Source organism: Siniperca chuatsi, linkage group LG13, assembly GCF_020085105.1.
Source record: "Siniperca chuatsi isolate FFG_IHB_CAS linkage group LG13, ASM2008510v1, whole genome shotgun sequence".
Lineage (NCBI taxonomy): Eukaryota > Metazoa > Chordata > Actinopteri > Centrarchiformes > Sinipercidae > Siniperca > Siniperca chuatsi.
Genome location: NC_058054.1, coordinates 3,193,774 through 3,218,173, shown reverse-complemented (window position 1 = coordinate 3,218,173; position 24,400 = coordinate 3,193,774). Strand labels below are relative to the sequence as shown.

Below are 24,400 nucleotides of genomic sequence, written 5' to 3'. Positions count from 1 at the left end.
CTTCCTCTCTTTTTTCCTCTCTGTCTGACTGACACACACACACACACACACACACACACACACTAATATTTTACCTTGTCCTCAATCCAGTGATGCTGAAAACTGAATCAGACCAACAGGAAGGGAGGATGGGGACCCGGAGGACAGAAAACCACCAGAGAGGGAGAAGTTCAGCTCCAGGCCGAGCCAAGCGACAACATAAAAGACACTTTAAAACTCCTCCAAGGGCCTTTGATATGCAAAGAGCCACTCTTTGAAATGACTGTCCTGACAGGCGTTCATTGTGCCAGAAACAAAGAAGTGGCACTTTTCAGAAATAACATTCCTCTGAATCCAAACGCACGGTTACATCAAATATGCTATAAGCTCCTGACAGGCTGGCGGCAGAGGAGGCGCTGCACATATCCTCATAGATACACAAGAGGTAACGCCAAGTTCAGTTAGCGCATGGCTGCAGGAGATGAAACAAAAAGACTGTGGCTCTGCACATTTGTCACAAGAGCTGATAGTGAAGACAAATATTGCTTATCATCTTACAGTGTAACCATATTGTAAAGATAAGAAGATATGTTGATATTGTGACTAGTGCTGAAAAAACTTTTTAATTGAACTGTCAGTTGAAAGAATATTACAGTAACTGCTTAAAATTTGGCAATTAATTCATAGTTTTTAAACAGATTTATCAAGTAAAAATACAAAACCTGCGCCTCCAAACTGCACAGCGGACAAAATAAGCAACATGGGAAACATAATTTCACAGACTGCCAGTACTACGAAAAGTTACATGAATACTAACATGTAATATATTGTATCTACTGATCTACTGATAGATACAACTCTCCTCATTTACATTTGTTTTCAAAACCAACGTTCTCAACCAACTGAAACCTTAAAAATATTATGAATATAAATATATATATAAAATGTGGTTTAAAGCAGTAAATCTTTGAGAACTTCATGTCAAAATTAATCTCAAGCATCTAATAAATAGTTTGTTTTAATTTGGGCAGAGCCCCTCCAAAAGGGGGGTGGATACAAAGTTATGCTGTCTAAAATGGTGATGAGCTAATTAAAATGATTTAACAATGGAGGGAGCACCCATTAATAAAAGCGTTGGTCGTTCGATCCCCAGCTCCTCCGGTCTACAAGTCGAAGTGTCCTTGAGCAAGACACTGAACCCCTGCTTGCTCCCGATGGTCAGGCCAGAACCTTGCATGGTAGCTCGCTGCCATCGGCGTGTGAGTGAATGGGGTAGTGAGAAACAAATTGTAAAGTGCTTTGGAATAGCAGTTTTAACATCATCATCCATTACAACTGAAACTTTTAGCTCTGTACACATTGGACTAAAACTATTGGCTTCCCAGCTTGTCATAGTTCTGGGGTTTTTGTCCTGTTTCCTGTTTTATTTTCTCCTCTCCTCGTGTGTCTTGTGGTTTTGTGGTTTTACTTCCTGTCTTTGTTTGCTTTCCCTCCAGTTTAGATTGTTGGCCCCGCCTTGATTAATTGCACCTGTGTCTCGTTGTCTTCCCTACCGAAGTGTGTTTAGTCCAGGTTTTTTCCTTTGTTTAGTGTCAGTTCGTTGTCATGATCATTTGCTTCAGCAGTGGTATGTGGTTAAATGTCAGGTGTCCCAGCCTTGTTTCCTGTGCTTCACCTGAGTCTCCTGGATTTATTTCTGTTTGCTTGGACCTCGCCTGGATTTTTGGATTTAGTTTATTGCCTGCTCTTTGTCTGATTTGTTTGCTTGTCTTGGACTGCCTTTCTGATTTGGACCTCTGCCTACCTGAGTATCCATGTAAGCCTCTCCCTGTAATAAATTATTGAACTGCATCTGCTCTGCCTCTGAGTCTACATTTGGGTCCTATTCCTTGTGTTCCCTGCTCCCTTGCGTGACATCCACTACGACACAGATGATAATTCAAAAATTTACTATGCTCTTAAATTATAAAACATTTCTACATAAATTCATTAAGTGCTTCGCAATCAAAAAAATTAAACAGATGAAATGCTCCAGGAAAAACGCTACACTAGTGTGGCTTTTGGATTTTGTGGATTCTGTCAAATAAATGAATAGTTTAAGGCTCAAAAATCTTACAAAGTTAATAACAAAAGGAAAAGAACGGACAGATGACTTTTTCATGATGAAAGAAAAAGAAATTAAGCATCTGGGAGATTATTTTTTTTTAAATCACTAAGTTTCATGTTTTAAACATGAAATCAAAGGGGATTTAATGTGGCTTTTTTTGATACTGATCAAAAGGAAAAGACTCTTAAATGTCAAAGTGAAAACAGATTTATTTAAATCTAAATTATAAAAGACAAAATACATCAAAGGCATCAAGGCAGAAATGATACTTTGACTAATTTACACTCTCAACTCTTTCAATATTCCCACTAAAACATGTGTTATGTTGCAGAGTTGAGGTAAACATCTCTCCAACCTTAATACATTTTTAGTGTCTAATTCAGTTTCATGACCTCAGTGTCCATGAGACAAATACTATCAAAAATAAATGCTCCAAAGGCTACTCCTCCAAATCTCTGAACATACAAGGACTTCCTCTCTCCTCTAGCTCCCACTCCCATGTGTCACATCTAAGTGAACATCTCGAGTATCTCCATTTAGGACTTTGAAATGACCTGCCAATGTATCTGACATGAAATGTGAAGCTAATTGATCTCGCTCCCTGCAGCGAGAGTTTTGAAATGATTCTGATGAGACGTAGTGAAGCTGAACGGCCTGGAAGAGAAGCAGCCAGCTGTAGAAAGTCACCGGTTGGTTCTGGTGGAGGAACATTGAGTCCCAGCCAGGCGGTGTGTTTTTGACGCGGGGTGTCCACCAACAACGCAGGAACCAACAGCTCGTCCCCTCAAACCAATCTGGGGATGCAACTGTGGTGTGAATATGCAGCTATCCCCTTCCCCCCTGAGCTATTATGTATGATGACATATCTGTGAGTGTAAGTGTGGGGGACAGCAGTCACCTCCATGTACGAGTCTGTGAATGACTTGTGGCTGTGTCGGCTTGGGACCAACATTTTTCTGGGATGAATCCCAGGAAAGTGACTGAATAAAGCTGAGCCTGATCTGTTTCATGAAGAACTGCACACCCTGAACATTGTCAGCTTGGCTTCTTTTCATGGGCTTCACATCCATCTATTCTGTTATTTTATTATATAATAGGAGTAAGTACATAAGCTATATTTATTTATAAAGAACCATTCTAGATCAGACGTCACAAAGTGCTAAAAGCGAGACATAAAATACAGACAAAATGTCGCTCCGCATTATATAAAAGAAAAATCTGGTCCTATCTGACTGAGTATGCCAATAAACTCCTTGAATAGGCACTGGTCCTTTCTCGTCTTGACTACTGTAACGTCCTTCTGGCAGGGCTGCCAGCTTGAACAGTAAAACCTCTGCAAATGGTGCAAAATGCAGCCCCATGTCTGGTCTTAAACCAGCCAAAAACTGCTCGTCACTCCACTTTTCGTTACTCTTCACTGCCTCCCTGTTGCTGCTTGTATTAGGTTTAAGTCCCTAACGCTCACCTACAGAGTGGCCACTAGCACGGCACCCACTTACCTGAACTGCCTCACTCAGATTTATGAGCCTTCTCGTTCCCTGCGATCTGCATAGGAACGGTGAATACTCGTTCCCTACGACCTGCAAAGGAATGATGACTACTCCTACCGTCACTGCGAGGCAGGAAATCTCAATCCAAACTTTTCTCATGTGTGGTACCTCGGTGGTGGAATGAGTTACCAAACTCAATTTGGTTAGCAGAATCCTTTTCCGTCTTCAAAAATAGCTGAAAGACCAACCTCTTTGGAGAATACTTACTCACCTAATGTACTTTTTCTCTCTGTAATTCTCAGTCCTTCTCTACCTAATAATTTGTCATTTGCTAGGCACTTAGATGTTACTTCATGCAACTTCAAGCCTTGTGGCCCTTGTGCCAGATGGAACATAAATTGAGTGATGCAGCACTTATTCTCAAAGACTTCTCCTTGGTCTACTGTGGCTTGGATTGTACCTCATTTGTGCATCTGCCAAATGAATAAATGCAAATGTAAAATAAAAGAGAAATAAATTAAACTGCTTTTGATGTCCAAGGGTGTCCACACGTTTGATGTGATTTTTGGATGTTTTGAGGGTTAATGGAAAATGTATAGTCTCAACCGATGATAGTTAATTAGTCGATTAAATAATTGATTATTTTAGTCAATTTTCAAGCAAAAATGCCAAACATTCTCCGGTTCCAGCTTCTCAAATGTGATGATTTGCTGCTTTTTCCTGTGTTACATTATAATAAATTGAATATCTCTGGATTTTGAAAAAAAATTAAACGTGAGGATGACACCATGGGCTCTGGGAAATTATGATGGCCATTTCCCCCCTAATTTCTGAAACAACTAATTTATTAATTGACTAATTGATTTATTAAATGACTGCAGATGAATCGATAATAAAAATAATCATTAGTTTCAGTACTAGTAAAATTCAATATCATCTGCATAGCAGTGATAATACGTTTTAAGGTATAGCTTATCTCCCCAAGGGGCACATGTACAAGGCATACAAGAAAGAACCCAGAACAGAACCATCAGGCTCACCACAACCCAAAGTCGCAGAGGAGAACACATAGTTACTGTCTGCATGCTGGCTAATCAATGCTTTTACTGTAACTTTCAGTTCTGGGTCAATGCCAGACCCTGCAGGCCAAATGCAACACGAAACACTCTTTGAATTTTTAGCTTCTCAAATATGAACCATAACACAACATTTGCCTTAATTAAATAAGGTTTGTGATGTGATGAGTCTGTACTTTACAGCGCTTAGAGGTTTACTTTTCACAGTCAGCCATCCTTCTCTTCACACTGGACGCTGTTGTATATGAGGACTAAATCTAAAAAAAGTAGGCAGGCCAGACTTAAAAAAAATCACCAAAATGGTTCAAACAATGTGTTCATCTTTGTGATGAAATGGCCTCTCACTCTTTTCCTCCATAAAGAAGAAGAAGAAAAAAACTCAACCCTGCTCTACTTCCTCCAAAATCAGCCATCTCAGACAAAACACCCAAAATGTCAACATGATGCCTCCGGCGGCTGATGTGTTGTCACGGGCAGACAGGAACGCAGACAAATGAAGAAGGGATGAAGAGGATGTTTAAATGGGCCACACAATCAGAAGCTCGTCATCCTCACAAACGGGCAGGCTGACACATAGTGACGAGTCACCATGGTAACACAATCTCTCCACAGAAAGCTGTCCACTCATTCCCAGGAAAACAAAAAAAGACAAAACAACCAATGAACAGGCGAGACAACTGAGAAGATCCCATGCACTGTAAAAAATGTCCATCTTAAGAAACCACTTCATCCTGCAGTGAGGCTTAAAGTCTTATTTTTAACAAACAAAATCTACACAAAATCTGTCAACAGGTTGAGGTTATTTTACTTGTTTCAATTTGGTTAAAGAGTTTGACAAAAAGCTAAAATATCCATACTCCATATTTCCTCCTAGAAAATGCCATCCCCATGTTTGAATAAAAATAACAGTTTAATACTCAATTGAGGAACCAGTTTGCTGTTAAGATAGACGTTTTTTTACAGTGTGATAAAGTGCACAACATGACTTTAATTACAAGCAGTGGCAGGACTTACGTTCTGCTTCCCCACAATGTTGTCAAAGGGAAGCTCGGGGCTCCAGGATGCCTCGTTGAAGGTGGTGCTGCTGGCCCTGCGGTCGGCCGAGCTGGCCGCCTCCTTCATGATATCCTCCGGCAGGGTGAGCAGACTCTCCTCCGGCTGCTTGATAAGGTACGTCTCGATGTTGTGGCGGCGGAGGAAGTCGTTGCGGTCCTTCCCGTGGCCCTCCTCCACCTCGTAGTCGCCGTTCAAACAGTCCAAAGCGGCTTTGGAGATGTGGATCCTCCTGGAACGGGACAGGAAGAGTCCCGTTACTTCAGGGGCAGAAGAACTCCACAACAAGCTGACTGACAACTAGCTCTGACACCTTTTTAAGTTAACATGTCAGGAAACAACTGCCTATTTACACATTCAACAGACACATCAACATTATCATCCCATTGAAGTGGTGTTTTTGTCCACCTGATGAATGTAAGTCCAATATTCACTCTCCAACTACCAAGAAAAATATCTGTCACTTTAGCTGCTAGATGTTTCACTCAAAGTATAAGAAAACAGCTCTAAAACTAAAACCTTTAAGCATGGTCGCAGTTTGGTTAGGTTTAGGCAAAAAAAATACTTGGTTAGGCTTAGAAAAAGATCATGGTTTTGGTTCAAATAAGTACGTTACGTAAGTTACGCAACTAACGTAAGTTAAGGTTTCAATCGTAGTCATCTGGACACTGTTTTCAGAATCAAGACGTTTCGGCTCCCATCCGGAAGTCATTCTCAATTGAGAATGACTTCTGGATGGGAGTCTTGATTCTGAAAACACGACTGAAACCTTTTCTACGATAGAACACTCCTGGACGAATGAGGGACTACACCGTCTTAACGTAAGTTAAGTTACATAAGTCACATATGTAATGTTATGTAACTTAAAACTTTAAATAAGTCAATGTTGACTTTTGGTTTCACACGGGACAGGAACTCCAGTCTCCTGGGTGAAAGTCCTTTGTTTGTTTGTGTCATCCATCCACCCCACCACCTCCATAAGCAGATTTTCTAGCTCTTTATACTACGTCACCTGACTGGTGGTTTGGTTTGGTTTGCTCCTTTCATAATTACCACGGCCGCTAGAGGTCGCATCCTACAATAAACGTAAACATGGGTCGTAATAAGCTGCTTGTACAAACAACCTATATTGACTTTTTTTTTTTTGGTGAGGACAGTCTGGATTCACAACAGTTTTGAAAAACATGTGTAATGGGGGTGTCACCATAGCATCATAACATCTGTGGTTCAATTCTGACCATGGATCTTCACTTCATATCATTTTGCTTTCTCTCTAACCATGTTTGTTAACATTCTCCACTATCAACAATCAAATTAAAGGCAATATGCCCCCAAAAAATGTTTTATCTTTTGGTTTACTCACCCTGGGATCCCTCCAGACTCCAGCTTGTTGGCGATGTCCACGTCCCAGGACCAAACGTCAAACTGCCACTTCCTGAGTCCCAACACACCACACAGCACAGAGCCTGAGTGGATCCCAATACGCATGTCGATGTCGTGTTTCGTACGTGATCTCACATATCTGGAAGAAACACAATGAGTCTAGTTCAGGTTTTAAAAAGTAACCATGAGAAGGATCCAGTAGTCTTTCTAACTAAAAACTATATGTTCAATTTCAATTTATTTATGTTCTCGGCAAGTTTATTTTCATAACATACTGAACAGATGAATGGACACCGAGGCTGCATAAAAGATCTAAAAATACAAGAGTTTATATGGTATGCTTTGGACATGCTTGGGAGGAATGTAGAGTACGTGAGAAAACATACACTTTTTTTTCCTACACATTTACACTCATCGTGAGCAGTTTGATGTTTAGCGCCTTGCTCAAGGACATGTGAACAAGACGTCTGAACCACCAACCCTACGATTAATAGCCAACCCACTCTACCACCTGAGCTACAGCTCATTATGATTCATAATTCATAATAAATGAGGAAAAAATGGCATAAAACATGCAAAAACACTGGTGTGGTCCTTTATTGAATAGTACTAATAATTTGTATCATTTTGTAATTAAAATAATTATTTAAATTGATAAAAGTAATGATATATGAAGGTGCAAATAAATATTTAATGATGAACATGTATATTTTAGTATATTATAAGATTCATATATTTAGTTTGTGCTCTTGACTTAAAGGGCCAATGTTTTGTCTAAAATATTTTAGCTTTGGGTCGCTGAGTACAATACAGTGTCTGTGTGCATTAACTCAGCATTAATATACATGAAAATGACCTTTGGCGAAACAGAACGCAGATTACGCTGACAGACAAACATAAATTCACCAAGAAATGAATACAATACATTTCACGCTTATCAGTGAGCCCGAAAAAGAGGCAAAAAACATTTTCAGCAGAATTTTCACACTCGTTAATAAATTTGATTCTCATTTCATACTTTATTATCCCTGAACACAATAAAAGAAGGACAAACTGAGGCTGATAACAGACTGTGAAGAGCAGACAGGGCTCTCACGCCCATCCCTGCCTCCCGGTCTCATTTCATGCTTTATAACAGCAGTGATGAATGTGAGGTGAAAGGCATCCTGGGAGTTTGTGACAGGTGCTTAAAGTCAGTCGACTGCTGAACGACACCCGGGGCTGGAAATTAACTCAGACAAACTGCAGTTAGTCATGATGAGATGATCATGATGTGATGCTTTATTGACTCTGCAGGGAAGTTCTTAACCTCCCTGCGGAGGTCAGAGGTCAGCACCACGCTCTGGTTCACCCACATGACCACCAATTCTCCCGAGCCATCAGAGTCACACCCACCTTACAAGTAATCACTATGTCAGAGGCTCTTTTTTGACCCACTTCCTGTTTACATACAATCAAGGATGCACTCTCAGTGTCTATTGCCACACATCATGATGGCTTATACTGTATATGGGCATCAGTCAGTTTTTAGAATTAAGGAATTTGATGGAAACCAGTTAAATAACTTTTTAGAGGTACATCTGTGGCATTTCCAAAACTCGTTTTACTGTAAGCCTCATGTTGATAGACATCTGTTGGCTCTGGCTAGCTAACATGAGACTTTTAATTCCAGGGAGAAATGACAGCTAGCAGCAGTAATATCGCTGACCAAGACTAAAGGAAATTAGCTCTTGCAGGTAGTAAGAAAATACCTGTGTGTCCCAAACCATCAACACAATGCCCAGGTTAAGAGCACAGAAGTCTCATTAGCCTCATTCAGGGTATTAGCATGTGTGAAATTCCTGCTGTTTATCATTAAAATAAACCAGATATTGCACATGACAGATCTTGCTGATGTTAGTGCAAAAACTCATATTAGCAACTTACACATAAGAAACTGTGCCAATAGAGTACTGCAGGGATGATGCAAACTAAAGTTTATGACACTTACACTTTTTGTTCAGCAAGATAATCTTCACAAATGCACAAACACCACTTTTATGATTTTTGATGAGTAAATGCAATCGCCAGAAGTAAAAAGCTAACGTTGTAAACGAACTACACCACGGTCACATGACTTCAACGTCACCACCACTAAGCTTCCAACTTGTAATTTGATTTCGATGATGATGTTTAATGTCCTTGACAACCTCTGTAGTCTCATTTAGCCACTTGTTAGCAACCACTTTTTCTGTGTTAACCACAGACCTTATTTCAGGCATCTAACCAAAAACCCATTCAAAAACCCCATCGACTTCGAGACAAAGGAACCGGAAGTACAAAAATGCTAACTAATATCTGGGTTTTAGGACTCATTCCTGCAGCACTCTATACAGGACAAGTAGCTACAGACATGCTAGCGGCTCTGTGAGGCTGTGTTTAGGCACAGTGGTGCTTTGACAATGACAATGCTAACATGCTGATGTTAAGCCTGTTTAATGTTTACCATGTTCAAACATTTACCAATAAGTTCTAAACACAAAGTAGGCTACAGCTGAGGCTGATGAAATTCAAATTTGCCCTGATGATGGTGCTCGATGAAAAGTTAAAGGATGACCAAACAATTCATCCTGTGGGAAACATGCATGTCTGCACCACATTCCATGGAAATCCATCCAACAGTTCAAACATTTCACTCAATACCACAAATGTCAACCTGCTGGTGGCGCTACAGGAAAAGTCAAGGGATCACCAAAGTTATCAAGTTTCATCATCTGGGGACCATGGATGTATGTATAAAACTTCATGGCAATCCATTCAATAGTTGTTGAGATATTTCAGTCTGGACCAAAGTGGTGGACCGACCCACCAGCCAGCAGGCTGACATTGCCATCCCTAGACCGCCACTAGCATGGCAAAAAATGATAAGCATAACAATGTGATGCATTTTCCATCCAAAGCCATCAGTCTGCACCTCTATCAGCTTTCATCAAGTCCCACACTGAAACTCTGGGGTGTAAACGTGGAGTAGGAGATTTAATTCTAAAACGGATCACTCTTACATCCCAAACACACATAACCATGCTGTTTTTTTATTTGTTGTTGTTTTTTTAATCTAGATCGTGTTGAAAATCAATAACAAACTTGATGAGCCTTAAACCTACTGTACAGTATGTCTTACCTGCTCTGTACTCATGTTTGACCTCAAGGTTTTAATAGGAAAATTGCATCTTGATATGCACTAGTGGTGTTGATAAATGAGGCACCAGAGCTCTTTGTTAGGTTTTTGTGCACAGTCATAATTAGCCCACCTCTTGTAAACATGAACATCATCATCAAAAGAATATGAAAAAAATCATCAAAAAAGTAGGAAAATGAGATCCAGTAAATTCAGGTTATTAAATTGGTACAAAGGCAGCTATTAATCTGCACGTATAAACACAAATAAGTGCCACACAAGAGTAGAGTAGAGTAGTTGTGCAATAATAAAATTGTGTTTGGTGAAGCAGACAAACCTTTTGAGCGAAAACAAAAATGTTCACAGCTACTGGCCTTTCATCATGATGACAGCACACACTGATACAGTAGGTGTACGTCAGCACAGGGACTGAGTGAATGTCTCAACACAGGAAACTCATAGCAGCAAAGAAAACCCAGTTCTTAACTCATCTGATCTGATGTTGTTTTAGCAGTCTAAGCAGAATAAACTCTGTCCAGGCAGCTGAGAGACAAGGAAGCCTGCCCTGACGTATAAGGAGACAAAACTAAACAAGCTCTAACTAATCAAAAACCGATCCACCTTTTCACTTCCTGGCGTATTTTATTGCCAGTGTCCGACACAGTGTTCTTCTCAAAAGCCACACACTCTTAACGTCTCAGCATGCTAAAAACAAACTACTTCGTACATTGTGTCATCCAACCACATCAAAAGGGAAAAGTGTTTATAGCTGTTCTGAATGGTCACACTCAAAGGCAGGGTGAAAAGCCTGCAAAGAGAGGGGGGAGACGCGATGAATTGTACAAAAGGGTATACACACCTGACCAATCACTGCGTAAAGATTGTTTCGGAAAAGTTACAGAAGTTGTCGTCTGATTCCACTGTTGGAAGGTGTGGGGAGGGGTTTTCAGACACTGCTAGTCGATCTGACAAGCACTTCATTTGAAGCACACTGAAGCCCTTAGGCGATGGTCAGACTGACATTAACGGTGAGTCAATAAATACAGCCACCTCATTCAATTCTATGAGTCCAGTGATGCAGTGGTAGTCCCGATGTAGATGCTACGCAGGATATTCAGCAAAAAAGTTGAACCTAAACTTTTGCCACAGCGCAAAGCCAAGTCACCTGGCATCACACTGCGTTATCCAACAAAAAGGCCACATAGATCATTTCATATCATGAACAGCATAATTCTATCTTTTATGTATACGTCACAAGCTGCAGATGCCAGGTTCAATGATTGTGACAGTGATATCTCATAGTATTATAAACCTCTTTGCAGTGTTTTGACATCTGATAAACTTTCACATTCATGGATCTGTGACTCCGGCCGTTCTGGATTGTATTTCATTATCTCACCAGTAACAACACACTAACACCAACACAGGCCCTTGCATTTTTGTGACAAAGTGCTGTCAGTCTGAACACCTGCAGACCTCTGTTGCAATCTTTATATTTTTAGTTCTTTTAATTAACATTGTGGCACAAATATTGAAAACATCAATATGTACAAAGCTGCACTTTTGTGGCACAAAGTGGTCGTCTGTAGGCAGCCCACCATATCACAGCTTATACCATCATTAATCCCTCTTTTCCCTCTAAACATCAGTGCTCCTCTCCTCCCTCACTGTCATGCTGAAACCGATGCGATGGGGCCAAAATGCTACAGCGACAAAGAAGATAATCGAAATGAAAACGCCTCAGGCTTTAAAAAGTACAAACTCCAGGGTCTGTGTGCCTTTTCAGAAGTTACTGCAGAGCGACTGTGATTTAAGGGAGTGACTGGAGACTTTATTTCTGCTGCATACCTCCTTTTTTACATGAACTGAAGATTACACAGTCAGTTGTGTCAGGATTCATGAGCTTATGAAATCTGTAAATCCCTGTTGTGAAATTTCAAAAAAATGATACCGCCACTGAAAATGTTTTTTTCTCCCGTGTCAGTGATGCATGGATGTGTGATATGGTTGAACCTTGTAATTGCATGCATTATTTGTTACTGATGTTCTGTAGAAACACAGCCAGGGAAAAATTCTTGCAAATGCAAATATTGAAGGAAAGCTGCTTTCAGATCACAGACCTGGCGTACCGAGTACTGTGAGAAATGAGATGAAGGAAATTTACAGATAACAGCACTGCTGTCCAATACCTCGGGGGTAAAAAGCGCTCATTTTTTGAAGACGATTCTTTTAAAGTGGCAGGGAAACAGGTGTCCAGCTTCTCTAATTCAATATATATATATATATAAGTTCATTAATGCAGTGTGTGTAATCTTGAGCTTCAAGCTTCAAAAGTTGCATGTTTCATGCATGGGGGGGTGAGGAGTGATTGTTTGACATACTCAAGTAAAGTACAAGTGCCTCCACACTGTACTTAAAGCTGCGTTAAGCCTCTGAAACTGATGCACACATTCAGACTCTTAACTGCAGTCGATTCTGAACACACAGACGCCACACACATATATTGCTAGAATCACCGTCACTCACTCTTTCCAGTGATGGCAGTACGAATAAATTCCATAGCTTCCATAGCGACATTTTCTTTAGTATCAACAGTTATCCACTACATCCATGGTTACAGTGCAAACAGAAACTACTAACAGCTCATGCAACATGACTTTTCATGTTACAGATTCACCAAATTCAAAAAGGCTCTGAAAACTGGGCTCAAGATGAAGCCCACATCTAACTGACTGACTCCATAGCAACATTACTGTATACTTCCTGTTTGCATCACCCAAAGTGTGATGGGAACTTTAGTTCCATAACTCATGTTTAAACATATTTATCCCAAACAGAAATAAGAAAAATTCAAATAAAAATGTTCTTTTGCTAGTATTCAAAGGGTTAATGGTTTTTAGCCCACCAGGCAAACCATTAAAACAAGCTGACAGGCACACACCCATCATAACGCTAGACGAAAAGTCAGGGGATTGCTTAAGTTCTTACAAGTCATCCTGTGAGGACCATGAACGTCTGAACCAAATTTTATGGAAATCCATCCAACAGTCGGCCAAAGATTTGAGTTTGGGCCTAAGTGCTGGACTGGCCAGAGAGGACATCCCTACAGTTAAAACTTATTACAACCACAGAAGCATTATGGAAGAAGACAGTACCTGATGGTTTTGATCATGCTGAGGCCCATCTCCACACAGCAGTGGGCGTGGTCCTGTCTGGGCTCAGGTAGACCAGACACACAGTAGTAACAGTCTCCCAGGATCTTTATTCGTAGACAGTGGTTCTCCTGCAACAGACCAGTCCCATCGGTTTATAAGCAAACACTTACATACATCATTTAATTAACCTTACAACAGAAGTAGAACACGAGTAATAAAATATACCATATGCAATCTAAAATAGAAATACAGAGAAATCTAAGTGACAAATTAAAAAAAATAAACCAGTGAAAACAATTTCCATATCAGGTTGGTTCTGCATTAACGTGCCGACTGTGAAATCCTGACTGGCCAAGCATGACAGTCTGAAATGCTCTTCAATCTAATATTAGACAAACACACAGTCCTACAGAGTGAATGTTGAATTAGTTATTCACTCTGTTGTTTAGAATAAAATATTCATCTGTTGTTTTGAATAAAATATTCATCCTGCTACTGGAGTATCTTTATTTAGCTTTCATGAGCTTTGGCAGCCCTGAGAAGCTGTCACAGAAAAGATGAGCTCCGAAAAAGAGACAATCAACCAGAGACACATCTGGGTAAAGTGGAAAACGAGTGTAGAATGTAAACTATATTTAAATCTGATCTTGAGCTGTGAAGAAGATGCCATCTTTTTAAATCTGAAACTAAATTTGAATAAAAAATTATTCCTTTGATATGTAACTTTTAGCATCTATAACAATCAACATGACCTAATTAATCACACTTTGGTTCCTGTAAACCATGTTGTTTCCTTTGGAAGACACTGACAAACGTTTGGATCATTTCAGTATGAGGGCTTGATGGTCCATCCATAAGCTCAGTATGTTCCAAAAACTCGGTTCTACAAAAATATGGCTAAAGAAACAGCTCTAATACTGCTTTTTAGCCACAAAAACTTGTCACTATTCAAATCAAGTGTAACCTACATGAATCTAAATCGACCTCTGCTGTTTTTTTGTAAAAGAAGCCAACTTTAAAGCAAGTGTTTGATACTGAAAAGTGACATTTTAACTTAAAAAATGACTTTAAATCTGAGCAAAACTGAGCATTCGGGTTTAAAAAAATAACACAGATACATGCATCTGGGGTCAAAAGCTAAATCACTTACATGTGCGAGGCGGTCGAAGCGTGCAAAGAGTTCATTCAACATTCGCACCAGCTCCTGCGCTGACAGCGTCGTGGAGAGGTTTGTGAAGCCTTTGACATCTGCGAAAAGAATGCTGAATAAAATATGGAAATGTCACTTTAATATCCAGGTCAGTTCTTTAACACCATCCAAAAACGTATAATATTTAATGCAGTTTAAACTTTGTGTGATTATATAACCTGCACATTTATGTGAAGTCCTGTTTTCCCTGTACACTTGACATCAGGATATGTGAAACTTTCCTTTCTAATGAGTCTCAGTCAGTTGGTACCAGTATGTCTAACACAAATTCCAGTACACATAAGTGACTGATGATAAACAACTGTAACCACAGTCAGATCTCTGTGAGTGGTTTCAAAGATCAACATCGCTAATGAGAAACTTATCTGCAGGTCTCAGACTCAGAGCCTGACTGAAACCTACAGTATCAGTTAGACTCTTAAATAAACACACCTGATGTCCATCAAGTTCTACTGTGACTGAAGGTGAAACTCAAATATGCCTGTTGTAAAGGATCTGATTTCTCTTTGATGAGCCCTGTGTTAGTGGACAAAAGCTTCCTATTAACCGGGCTTGGATGTTAAAGAGGAAGCTGGAATTTATTGAATTTAGATCAAGAAAACAATTTGGTTAAATTATGCTGATCATGTCAAAATGTGGAACTGTATGGGAAATATGAAACATGCAGAAAAATACTTGATTTAGGAAGAAACCTTCCTACAGACAGGCATAGCAGAAAAAGCACAGACGAAACTAATACAACTAATGAAAGCTCCAGTTCATTCGGACAGGTGAACTCACACGGGTGTTTTCACTTATGTGGGCTGATTAGACCTCATGTTCACATACTTTGTTCAATTGTCCACATATTTTTTGCCATATAGTGTAGTGTAGACACATTAAGCTGGGCACATCACGCTACACGTTTAATCGGCCTTTCTGTGCGGCCGGAACTTGCGACTTTTATACTCACACTGTACGGATCAACTGACACTCACACTGAACATAAACACAGAATCTCTGGTCGGTTTTTGCAAGTGATAATTCCAATAAAGTTAATTTAAACAAAACAACCACGTCCTGAACGTTGACAAAAAGAGAGAAAGGCAGCATTACTTGGTGCAATTCTACAATGAGAAGAAAGCAAGAACAAAGAAAGAAAAATATGGAGCCACAGACAATATGGTCTGTCTGTTCCACTGTGAAGTTCAGTTTTATATCACAGAGTCAAGACCACAGTTTTGGCCACAACATTATGACAGATCTTTTGAAAGTAGCCATGGCAACTCGGACCATGGAACTGTTCAAAATGCAGAACCTGCCAGAAATCCATCCGATCGTCCGAGAGCCCGATCATTGATCGTTCAGGTAATTATTCAGACATCGTGACCTCCCTCAAACTGCACATCCAACAACAACTGATATGGCAGAAATTCGCTGAATCTGTACAGTGTCTGCCTGGCATTAGAGAAAAGCCAGACCAAATACAGCAAAAGGAAAGTCAGCTCAGTGCAGCTCCTGTATCATTTCTAAACAGCAAAAACAATGGAAGCAGGTAGTAAACTGTATTTTGTTTTACAAGATAGTTCGACTCACGAGCAGTCTCATGATATACTTGCTTTTTACCAACGTGTCTGAGTGTATCCACTAGGGGAAAGACTGGGGGTGTATCATCCCTGACTGACACCAGAACATCTTCCTTGAGAACCTCTGAACCGTCACTGAACTTAAAGATAACTGAACAGGTTACAATGTTATGTTGTAATGATGAGTGTATGACAAATAAAGCAGGTGCTGTGAAAAGCTCTGTTAGTTTCTTTTCAACATCTTCCACCACTGTGGTTTGTTCAGAGTCTGCTGCTGACCTTACTTCATATCTTAACATACTGCTCCCACCATTCAGGTGCTTAATTGCATGTTGCAGACGTGTAGCATTCATTTCTGACCAGCGTACTAAAGGAACTCAGGATACACAAGGTAGCCATCATGCACAGAGTTAAAGGCAAGTATATCAATACTCATAAGCTTTGTGAATGTTTTCATTATATGGAGATCTGCCCATCTTAAGCCTGAGCAGAGGTCTAATCAGCCTGCAGCCCAGTTTTTTTTAAATTGGAAGGCTCTGAAAGCTATCACAAACATGCTGCCACACCTGACCCACCCCCAGCAGCCATTAAGTTACTGCTGATTAAGACACTTCACTCCAAAGGTTGAAAAAATTACTAAATTACAACCAAACTGGTGGCCTCACCTGACATTCTCATAGCGGTGGATGTAGATTCTGTGAAACTGATGTTGGAGGTGTTCGTCCTCTACATTTGTCATGTCGTTGATCATTTCCAAAACTACAAAACGTGGTAGGACTGATAACACCAGTCTTTCCTGTGGGGGAGAAAAATCAATCATTTAGTACTCTGAAACAACAAAAAAGATGATTTGTTCAACACCTGCACTGTAAAAATATCCTTCTCGTGAAGTCATTCTGTCGATTATTGAGTCTTACAAGTAATATTTGAACAGTTAAAAGAATCAGCAGCCAATTTAACCAATATTACAGTTTCCAATATTAATCAACTTGTTCAAAGAAGTTTCTAGTATAAAGTATATATATATAATCTTTCTAGTGCACCAATCCTTCCAACATGGTAACACTTGTTTCTATCTACAGTAACATCTTATTGCACCGGCAGATAGTTTCACTTCTTTAAAGAAAGCGATATTTTTAGGGCTCATTATATATATGTGTGTGTGTGTATATACTGATATAATATGCAAAAATTGATTGATATGTTTGAGATGTTTGCAGCAAAGTGAAACTTGATATATGTATATTTCTTAAGTGTTCTACAGTGAATAACACAACATCAAGATTAAGAGGAATTAAATGGAGACACAAGTCAAGAATTAAACAGGCAAACACTAGTGAAATCTTGTAAAAACAAATTACATAAAGGCCCGTCTGTAAGAAATGATTTAAAAGATGACTCTGACTCTGCCAACCTAAGCTCCTCGAGCAGGATCCTGCAAAGCCTCTAGGCCCACAGAAACAACACAAACAACCGAATTTGTCTTGTGGTTTTTGAACTGACGCAGTGCCACTTGGCAAAAGCAGAAACAGATTTGGAGTGGGAGCCATGCAGCATCCCTCAGTATTTTTTGGCCTCAGGGATCTGCACCGGCGCCAAGCAACTGCCTCCTTCAGATACTGAATACATTAAAACCAGGACTCAAGTTTCTCTACCCAGAAATCCTGCTAACATTCAAAACCCCAGCTGGTCTCTGGTTCTCTACACTAACAGAATGACAGAGGGACACATCTAATAACTGCAAAGAATCTAAACTGACGAATTATCTTACAGTTTAGTCTATTATTGAGTCCTGAAACTTCCTTGATTGAACAAGTGCAGAATCTGCCAGTGTGGTGACAAAGCTTCACCTGTTACCAAAACAAAACAACATGTTTCATGTATTTATTTGGATCAAGTGTCGTTAAGAGTTGGTTAAAGTAACAGATACTGTCATGCTGTGATACAGACGCTGGTGCTGCTTATGTGGCTGTAGTAGTGTTTGCTTCCCGTTAGCTTGCCTTGCAATCTGCTCATCCCACATTATGATCAAGCAAAAGAAAACACAAAAGAAAGCTGTTACAGATTCTGATGCCTCAGTACCCCAGTGATCTCTTTTTCCCAAATCAACAGTGTGAAACTCTTATTAATGTAAGGTAATATGAGGTGAGGGATGCTGTGGGACTAAACAGTGGCCAGTTGTTACTGGATGACTGTAACTGACAGCAGAAACACTGAATGTTTATGACGACATAGACAAAGGAAGTATATTTAATGTGGATTGGTCACGTCACTGCAATTCCTGACCCCTCAATAAGGTCAGTATCTGGCACAATACCAGTCCAACACATCAGATCAGTGCATCCCTAAAAACAGACACAGAAATTATATTATAGTTGTTATTCTTCTTTTTCATGTTCTGTCAAAGTGATGAAATAGTAATATTTTAAAGCTTTGTTATCTTCGAACTGTAAAAGTAAGAAATGTTGCCACTTCCACCTGCTTCTGAAGTTATAGTATACGTTCTCATTTATTCATCATATTATCTTTGTGCAAAACCAAAAATATGGTAAAATAGATGATAGATAATGGAGATATTTTTCATTTCAAGATTTTTTCTTATTTAAGTAAGTTCTGTAGCTTAGGAGAAAATGCTGGAAACATAAACAAGAAAATAAACAAATATTCTCTATCTTGGGATGTAAAGACATCCTTCCTGAATCTGCACCAAAAGCTAATTAGTTCTTCTTCTGTGCATGAGTCAACTTTCTGTTAAATCATACTGAAAGATGATAAGCTTCGGGCATTCTGCTAACAAGGTGAACATTTCCTCATTCTTCTGCGGCAGTGAACACTTTAGAAAGTACTAAAGTCTTTAAACGTGTGAATGTAAGGAATCAGAATAAAGAGTTGACTGTCTTTCTGTCTGGATTATGAACTCTGAATGTGTCGAGGTAATGACTGCAGTTGCGTATGATGTTTTCATGTATTGTTCTTTAGCTCTTCAGTCTTTTGTCTGGAAAAAACAATGAAAAAAAGCTGAGAACTGTGTCAGCTCACAATCAGCACTACACGCCAACACCATGTAGAGAAGATATCTGTACAGCTGATGGGAATATTACTATATTGTTTTTGCTCTGTTTGGTTCGTGATGGAGACTGTACAGCTTTCCAGTAAAAAATAAACGTCCAACCTCCTGTGAACTCAGTGAAGCCACATGACGCTGTCTGAGAGCTCTGGAGAGTCTTATCAAACCTCGAGCACAAGTGGAGAGAGAGAGAGAGAGGAGAGGAGAGGGCGAGAAACAGAAAAGAGACAGTGAGGGGGGAGATGGGCAAGAGACAGACAGAGAGAGAGAGAGAGAGAGAGAGAGAGAGAGAGCATCCTCTGCTCCATTCACTCTAAAACAAACATCTATTTTCATTCATTACAACATTCATTAACAAGCCACTGATGCTGTTTCATCACTGCCCCCCACTCCACCCCACAAACACACACACACACACACCACAGGAAACAGGTCTGATCTGCTGCTGGTTCAAATCAGGAAAGTCTGATTAGAAAAACACTGCTGCCACGTGTCATGATTTAAATAATGCAGCAAGTTAATCAAATGTCCATTTTGATATAATATGTCTGATTGGTATAACAGTAAACATACAGTGTATTCAGTTCCAGTCTGATGTCTGGGGAATTTGTGGTGATTTGTTCTCAAAGAAAAGTCGTTCTAAACAGGTCGCCTGGGTCAGTTTCTTTTTCTTTTATAGTTATACTTATTTATAATTATTTAATTTCCCGTGCAAATTTACTGCATAAAAAGCTGTGTTGTTAAATGCAAGTGAGTGATACACACACTGGATGTCCCAGGGGAGAAATCGTGATAAAAATGCTGGAGAGTTGAAGTGCGTCTGTGCTGCCAATAGGTGCATCCTGACTCGATGTGTAGAGACACCACCGCTGAGCAAAACAGTAGGCCGTCATCCACTGCAGGTTACTCTTTACTGTTTGTTTTCTTAAATACATTTTGATTGGATTTGATTCTGTCATAAACAACATACACAAAACATAAATCACAGTTTCAATCCAACATGGGACACAGACATGCAAAGACAAAAACTATAAAATGAAATACAATAAAACCTTCTCTAATTAGCATGTAAATCACATGAGTTGTGCATATTAATTGAAGCATTACAGAGGATAAAAAAGGGTATAACTTATTTCCAGCTGTAAAATATGCTGCCTTTATCTTTGTCACTATTTAATAAGCCATTTTGAAGAATCATTGCCAAAAATGAATGATTATGTAAAAACTATCTGCCCCTTTAGTTAGATACATATAAATACTTTATTTTAACTTAAAGCCTAAAAAAGACCTTTTCATTAAATTTGTATTTATGTTGGTTAGATAGCTTTTTCAATATTCCCACATTTGAATGTTTCTATGAACTTACAAACAATATGTATTACTTTTTAACAATAAAGGTGCACAGAGTGCTGTAGTGGTGTTTACTCCACCACAAATGAAGGTATCTGTTGCCGTTATTGTAATTGTGGTGCTTGTGATGCTGTGAGTGGAGGCCCGGATGCTGATCGGACAGCTCCTCTTATTGAAGCTCCAGGGTGGACGTGACCATCAGCTGAGTTTGTAAAACGTGTAAACTGCGTTGGAGGAGAGCAGGTGTTGCTGTTGTTCAGCACTCGGTGCCGTCACGCTGCCTCCTGCTCTCAGCGCGGCTCTGTTGTGTTGTGTTGACCTGGTATCTGTGCTGGAAAGCGGAGCAGTGCATCCCCAACTTAAGGTCTAGACAAACATTGCAGTGGAGCGTGGCTAATGCTTTGGCTGCCGCATCGCAACCAAACGCTCCAGGGTTTGGTGCTGGAGATACACTGCAAGAAATGTTGATTTTACAGTCGTCTTGAATTCAGACTGAAAGTTTGAACCTCTGAGGAGCTCAGTTTGGTTTGGTTTAGTGTCAGAGCATCAGAGTCTCAGAGCTGTGATGTTTCTGTTCTGCACCGCAGAGAATCACCTGTCAATAAAACTGTAGCTGCGTTCACATGGAAATTTCTGATTCCTCCAATAATCACATTAAAATCTTTGTTTTAACAGAAATGCCTCGTATAAAAGGCTGCCTTTCACAATCCATTTAGATGAAAATGTAATGGAAATTCTATTTTTTTTTTTTTTTGCATTTAATTTTTTGGAATATCTACACACTCTCGTTGCACATGTCAACATGATGTTTATTTGTTTCCAAAAAGGATCATGGAGCTTGACCTCTCTTCTTTATCCTTGTAATTTTATGGAGTCTATTACATTTTTACGCAGTTTGACTTTAGATTCACTAAGAAACAGAATAACTTACTTTTATACCTTAAAAATGCTAATCACTTCATACTAACTTTAAGGTGACATAGGAATGGAATCAGTAATATTAAGTATTATTAAGTCTTTATAAGCTCCCTGTGTTGCAAATTAAGGGAGATTTGAGGCATCAAATTTAGATTGTTATGGGGCCTTGCTTATATTAAAGGGGAATGCATAGATTGAAGCATTTTCAGTGGAAGTTTGTTTACTAGTCATTGGGCTTGTCATTTGCTTTAACACATTTACTGACAGGTGGATTTTGCACTTGTGACAGGTCATGTTAACTAATATCTACATATAACAGTATAGGTAACCTGTAATACAAGACCTGTAGAATATTTCCATCACATGGAATGTGTCTTGGATTTGAATAGTTCACACAATGTTAACTGTCAGACACAGTGAAGATAGTCTTGTAAACTTAAAGAAAGTTAAAGGGAAATTCCAGAGGACAATCAGGCTTATAACAGGTTAATAAATACAAGTTTATCTGTGTCAAAAAGCTGCTTGTGGTGGACCGTTGGGTTTGTTCTGTTCAAGACTTCATTCATTTCTCTGGTCAACAGAACATTTCCCCCGGTACTCTGATGTGTTCTTCAGTGGGATTTAATATTGATAGAGTTTCTTTTTCCACAGTTCTAGTGTCTAACAATGCTCACCAGCTCTTTTCCTTGAGCATGAAATTATTGACCTGGGAACAGAAGTTTGACAGAATAATCTTAACTCAAGGTTAACTTACTGAAAGCTCAGGAAAAAACTCAGTATAACATTATTTTGTCAAAGCTCTTTTTAAACTTATTTAAAAACAAATATATAAAGTCACTCCTTGCGTGGTGTGTGATTTTTTTTTCCAGGAAAATACTGTCTGACACAAATTGCAATAAGTTTGCATAGTTTAATATTGAATATATTGTATCATTATAATCTAATATATTTGGTAATTACCATTTTTTATTGGTATCTTAATGGTATGTCTTTGTTTTGTGTATTGGATTTCCTTTTTGTTAAATGTGATAATTGTATATTTAATATGTGTCATGTATCTAAACATGTTTTTATTCAAAAATAATACAAATTGTGACGTTAAAATAGTGGAAAAGAAATGTCAGCTTTGCTTTTCTCAAGGATCTTCTGAAATACAACAGCATTTAATCAATATTTAAAGAGTAAACAAGTGTAATTAGAGTCAAACTGCTTCTCATCTCATGTGTGTTTTTGTGCTTTTTTATAGTTTAAACCACAGCAGGTATTGACTTGCTCAGCTGGACATTTTTTGCAGTGTGGACAGTTAACGGGGGCTGTGGTGTGTGTTTGCTCCACTGGACATGGTCTCTGGTTTGGACAGCTGAGAGCCAGCGGACTCAGTGTCAGATTAGCTTTGAAAGTCATTAGCGCAGCTTGATTTTAGCCGCAAGCTGAAGCCCTCCAGCAGCTCACTGACGTCTTCTATCTTTATGTATGATTCAGGTTGTGTTAAAGGTTCACTAGAAAACACTTTGTTCCTTCGTCCTGTTTTTATTGTCGCTTCTGCACTGAACCATAAGGGGTTTATTCCAAAAGAGAAAAAAAATCAGTTTCTTTAAAGACTTAAAAGATGCATAATTGCCCCCAATAATGACTCTTTTATATTCATATGTTGCCCTTTTAGATGATACTCTCAGGACTTCATCACATCGCCGCTGCTGGGAGATACACTTCACAAAGTGAGTCCTTTCAGGAACAGGACAACTTTTACTTAAAGAAAAAAAGAATCATTTCAGCTCAAACTTGGAGTTAGGCTATACAATCTAAAATATATTTTATGATAAACTGTTACATTTATCTTAATAATGATAAAGGTAATGATAGGCATTTTTAATACATCGGTACATGACATTTCCATTCTTATGTTGGCTAACTTTTTATGTTTGGAAGGGCGAAGATTTGGTTTCAGATGTGGGGGTACAATCAAGTGAATATATATATATATATATATATATATATATATATATATATATATATATATATTAAACCATATGTAGTGTCTGCAGGTATTCCTTTCAGGTTGCATACAGCCCCAACAACCCTCACCGATAAGGTAGGGCAGCCTGTATGTAGCCCGAGAGACAAAGCCCAAACAAGCACGAATTGGCAATAGCTGCGACCACGTACGCGCATGCATCTACGCGTTCATGCATTCACACACACACACAACCTCACAAACACTTGACCTCCATGGCAAATTTCAGCCTCCTGAAAACTGTGGCCACCAAAGGGTGGGGAAGTGTTTGTGGACCGACCGACCGACCAACCAAAGTAAAGACTAAAAAGTCTAAAAAGCACCTGCCACACCACTTACTGCTGCTTGTTAAGCTTATTGCTATCAACTCAGATCTTCTCTCATCTGGACTGTGGTGGCAGTCGATTTTTTAAACCCAGCCCTATAAGAGACGCTTTTCACATTACATGTAGTCATTTTATCCATTTTAATATAAAACATTAATTAGAGCAGCTTTAAATTCTGTAGCCTTTTTCTCTACTTGCAGTTTCTATCCACAGCCTGCATATCACAGTCTCACTTAAGGAAATGCAACAGAGTACGGAGAAGATCCCCAGAAGGAGTCGATCTTGCCTTGTGCTGTGAACAGAAACGTGGCTCTGTGTTCTTTCAGCATGTTGACAGAAATACCAGTCCCTGATTGGTTCACATTAAGGTGGTCTGCTCGGGGCAGGGCGTCATCTTGCTCCATTACAACCATCCCAGAGCTTATCAGAGCCGAGAGCTTCCAGGAAACACAACGCCGTAAAAGCTTTCTGTGGCTCCTCGGAGCCTGACTGTCCACTCCACTGCGTTAACAAAGCTCACTATGTGTCATTGTATATGTGTGTGTGTGTG

At 39.4% G+C, this 24,400-nt stretch overlaps 1 protein-coding gene across 2 annotated transcripts in view; it reads right to left on the bottom strand.

Annotated features, from left to right (window-relative positions):
• Positions 1-24,400, bottom strand: part of adcy8 (adenylate cyclase 8 (brain)) — a 100,576-nt gene that overhangs the window by 41,005 nt on the left and 35,171 nt on the right. For both annotated transcript variants that reach the window (XM_044219928.1, XM_044219929.1), the window contains exons 3-7: positions 16,841-16,971; positions 14,551-14,662; positions 13,401-13,528; positions 7,069-7,227; positions 5,667-5,937 (exon numbers count right to left, since the gene is read on the bottom strand). In XM_044219928.1, the coding sequence (XP_044075863.1) occupies positions 5,667-5,937; positions 7,069-7,227; positions 13,401-13,528; positions 14,551-14,662; positions 16,841-16,971 (801 nt within the window). The remainder of the gene's footprint in view (positions 1-5,666; positions 5,938-7,068; positions 7,228-13,400; positions 13,529-14,550; positions 14,663-16,840; positions 16,972-24,400) is intronic.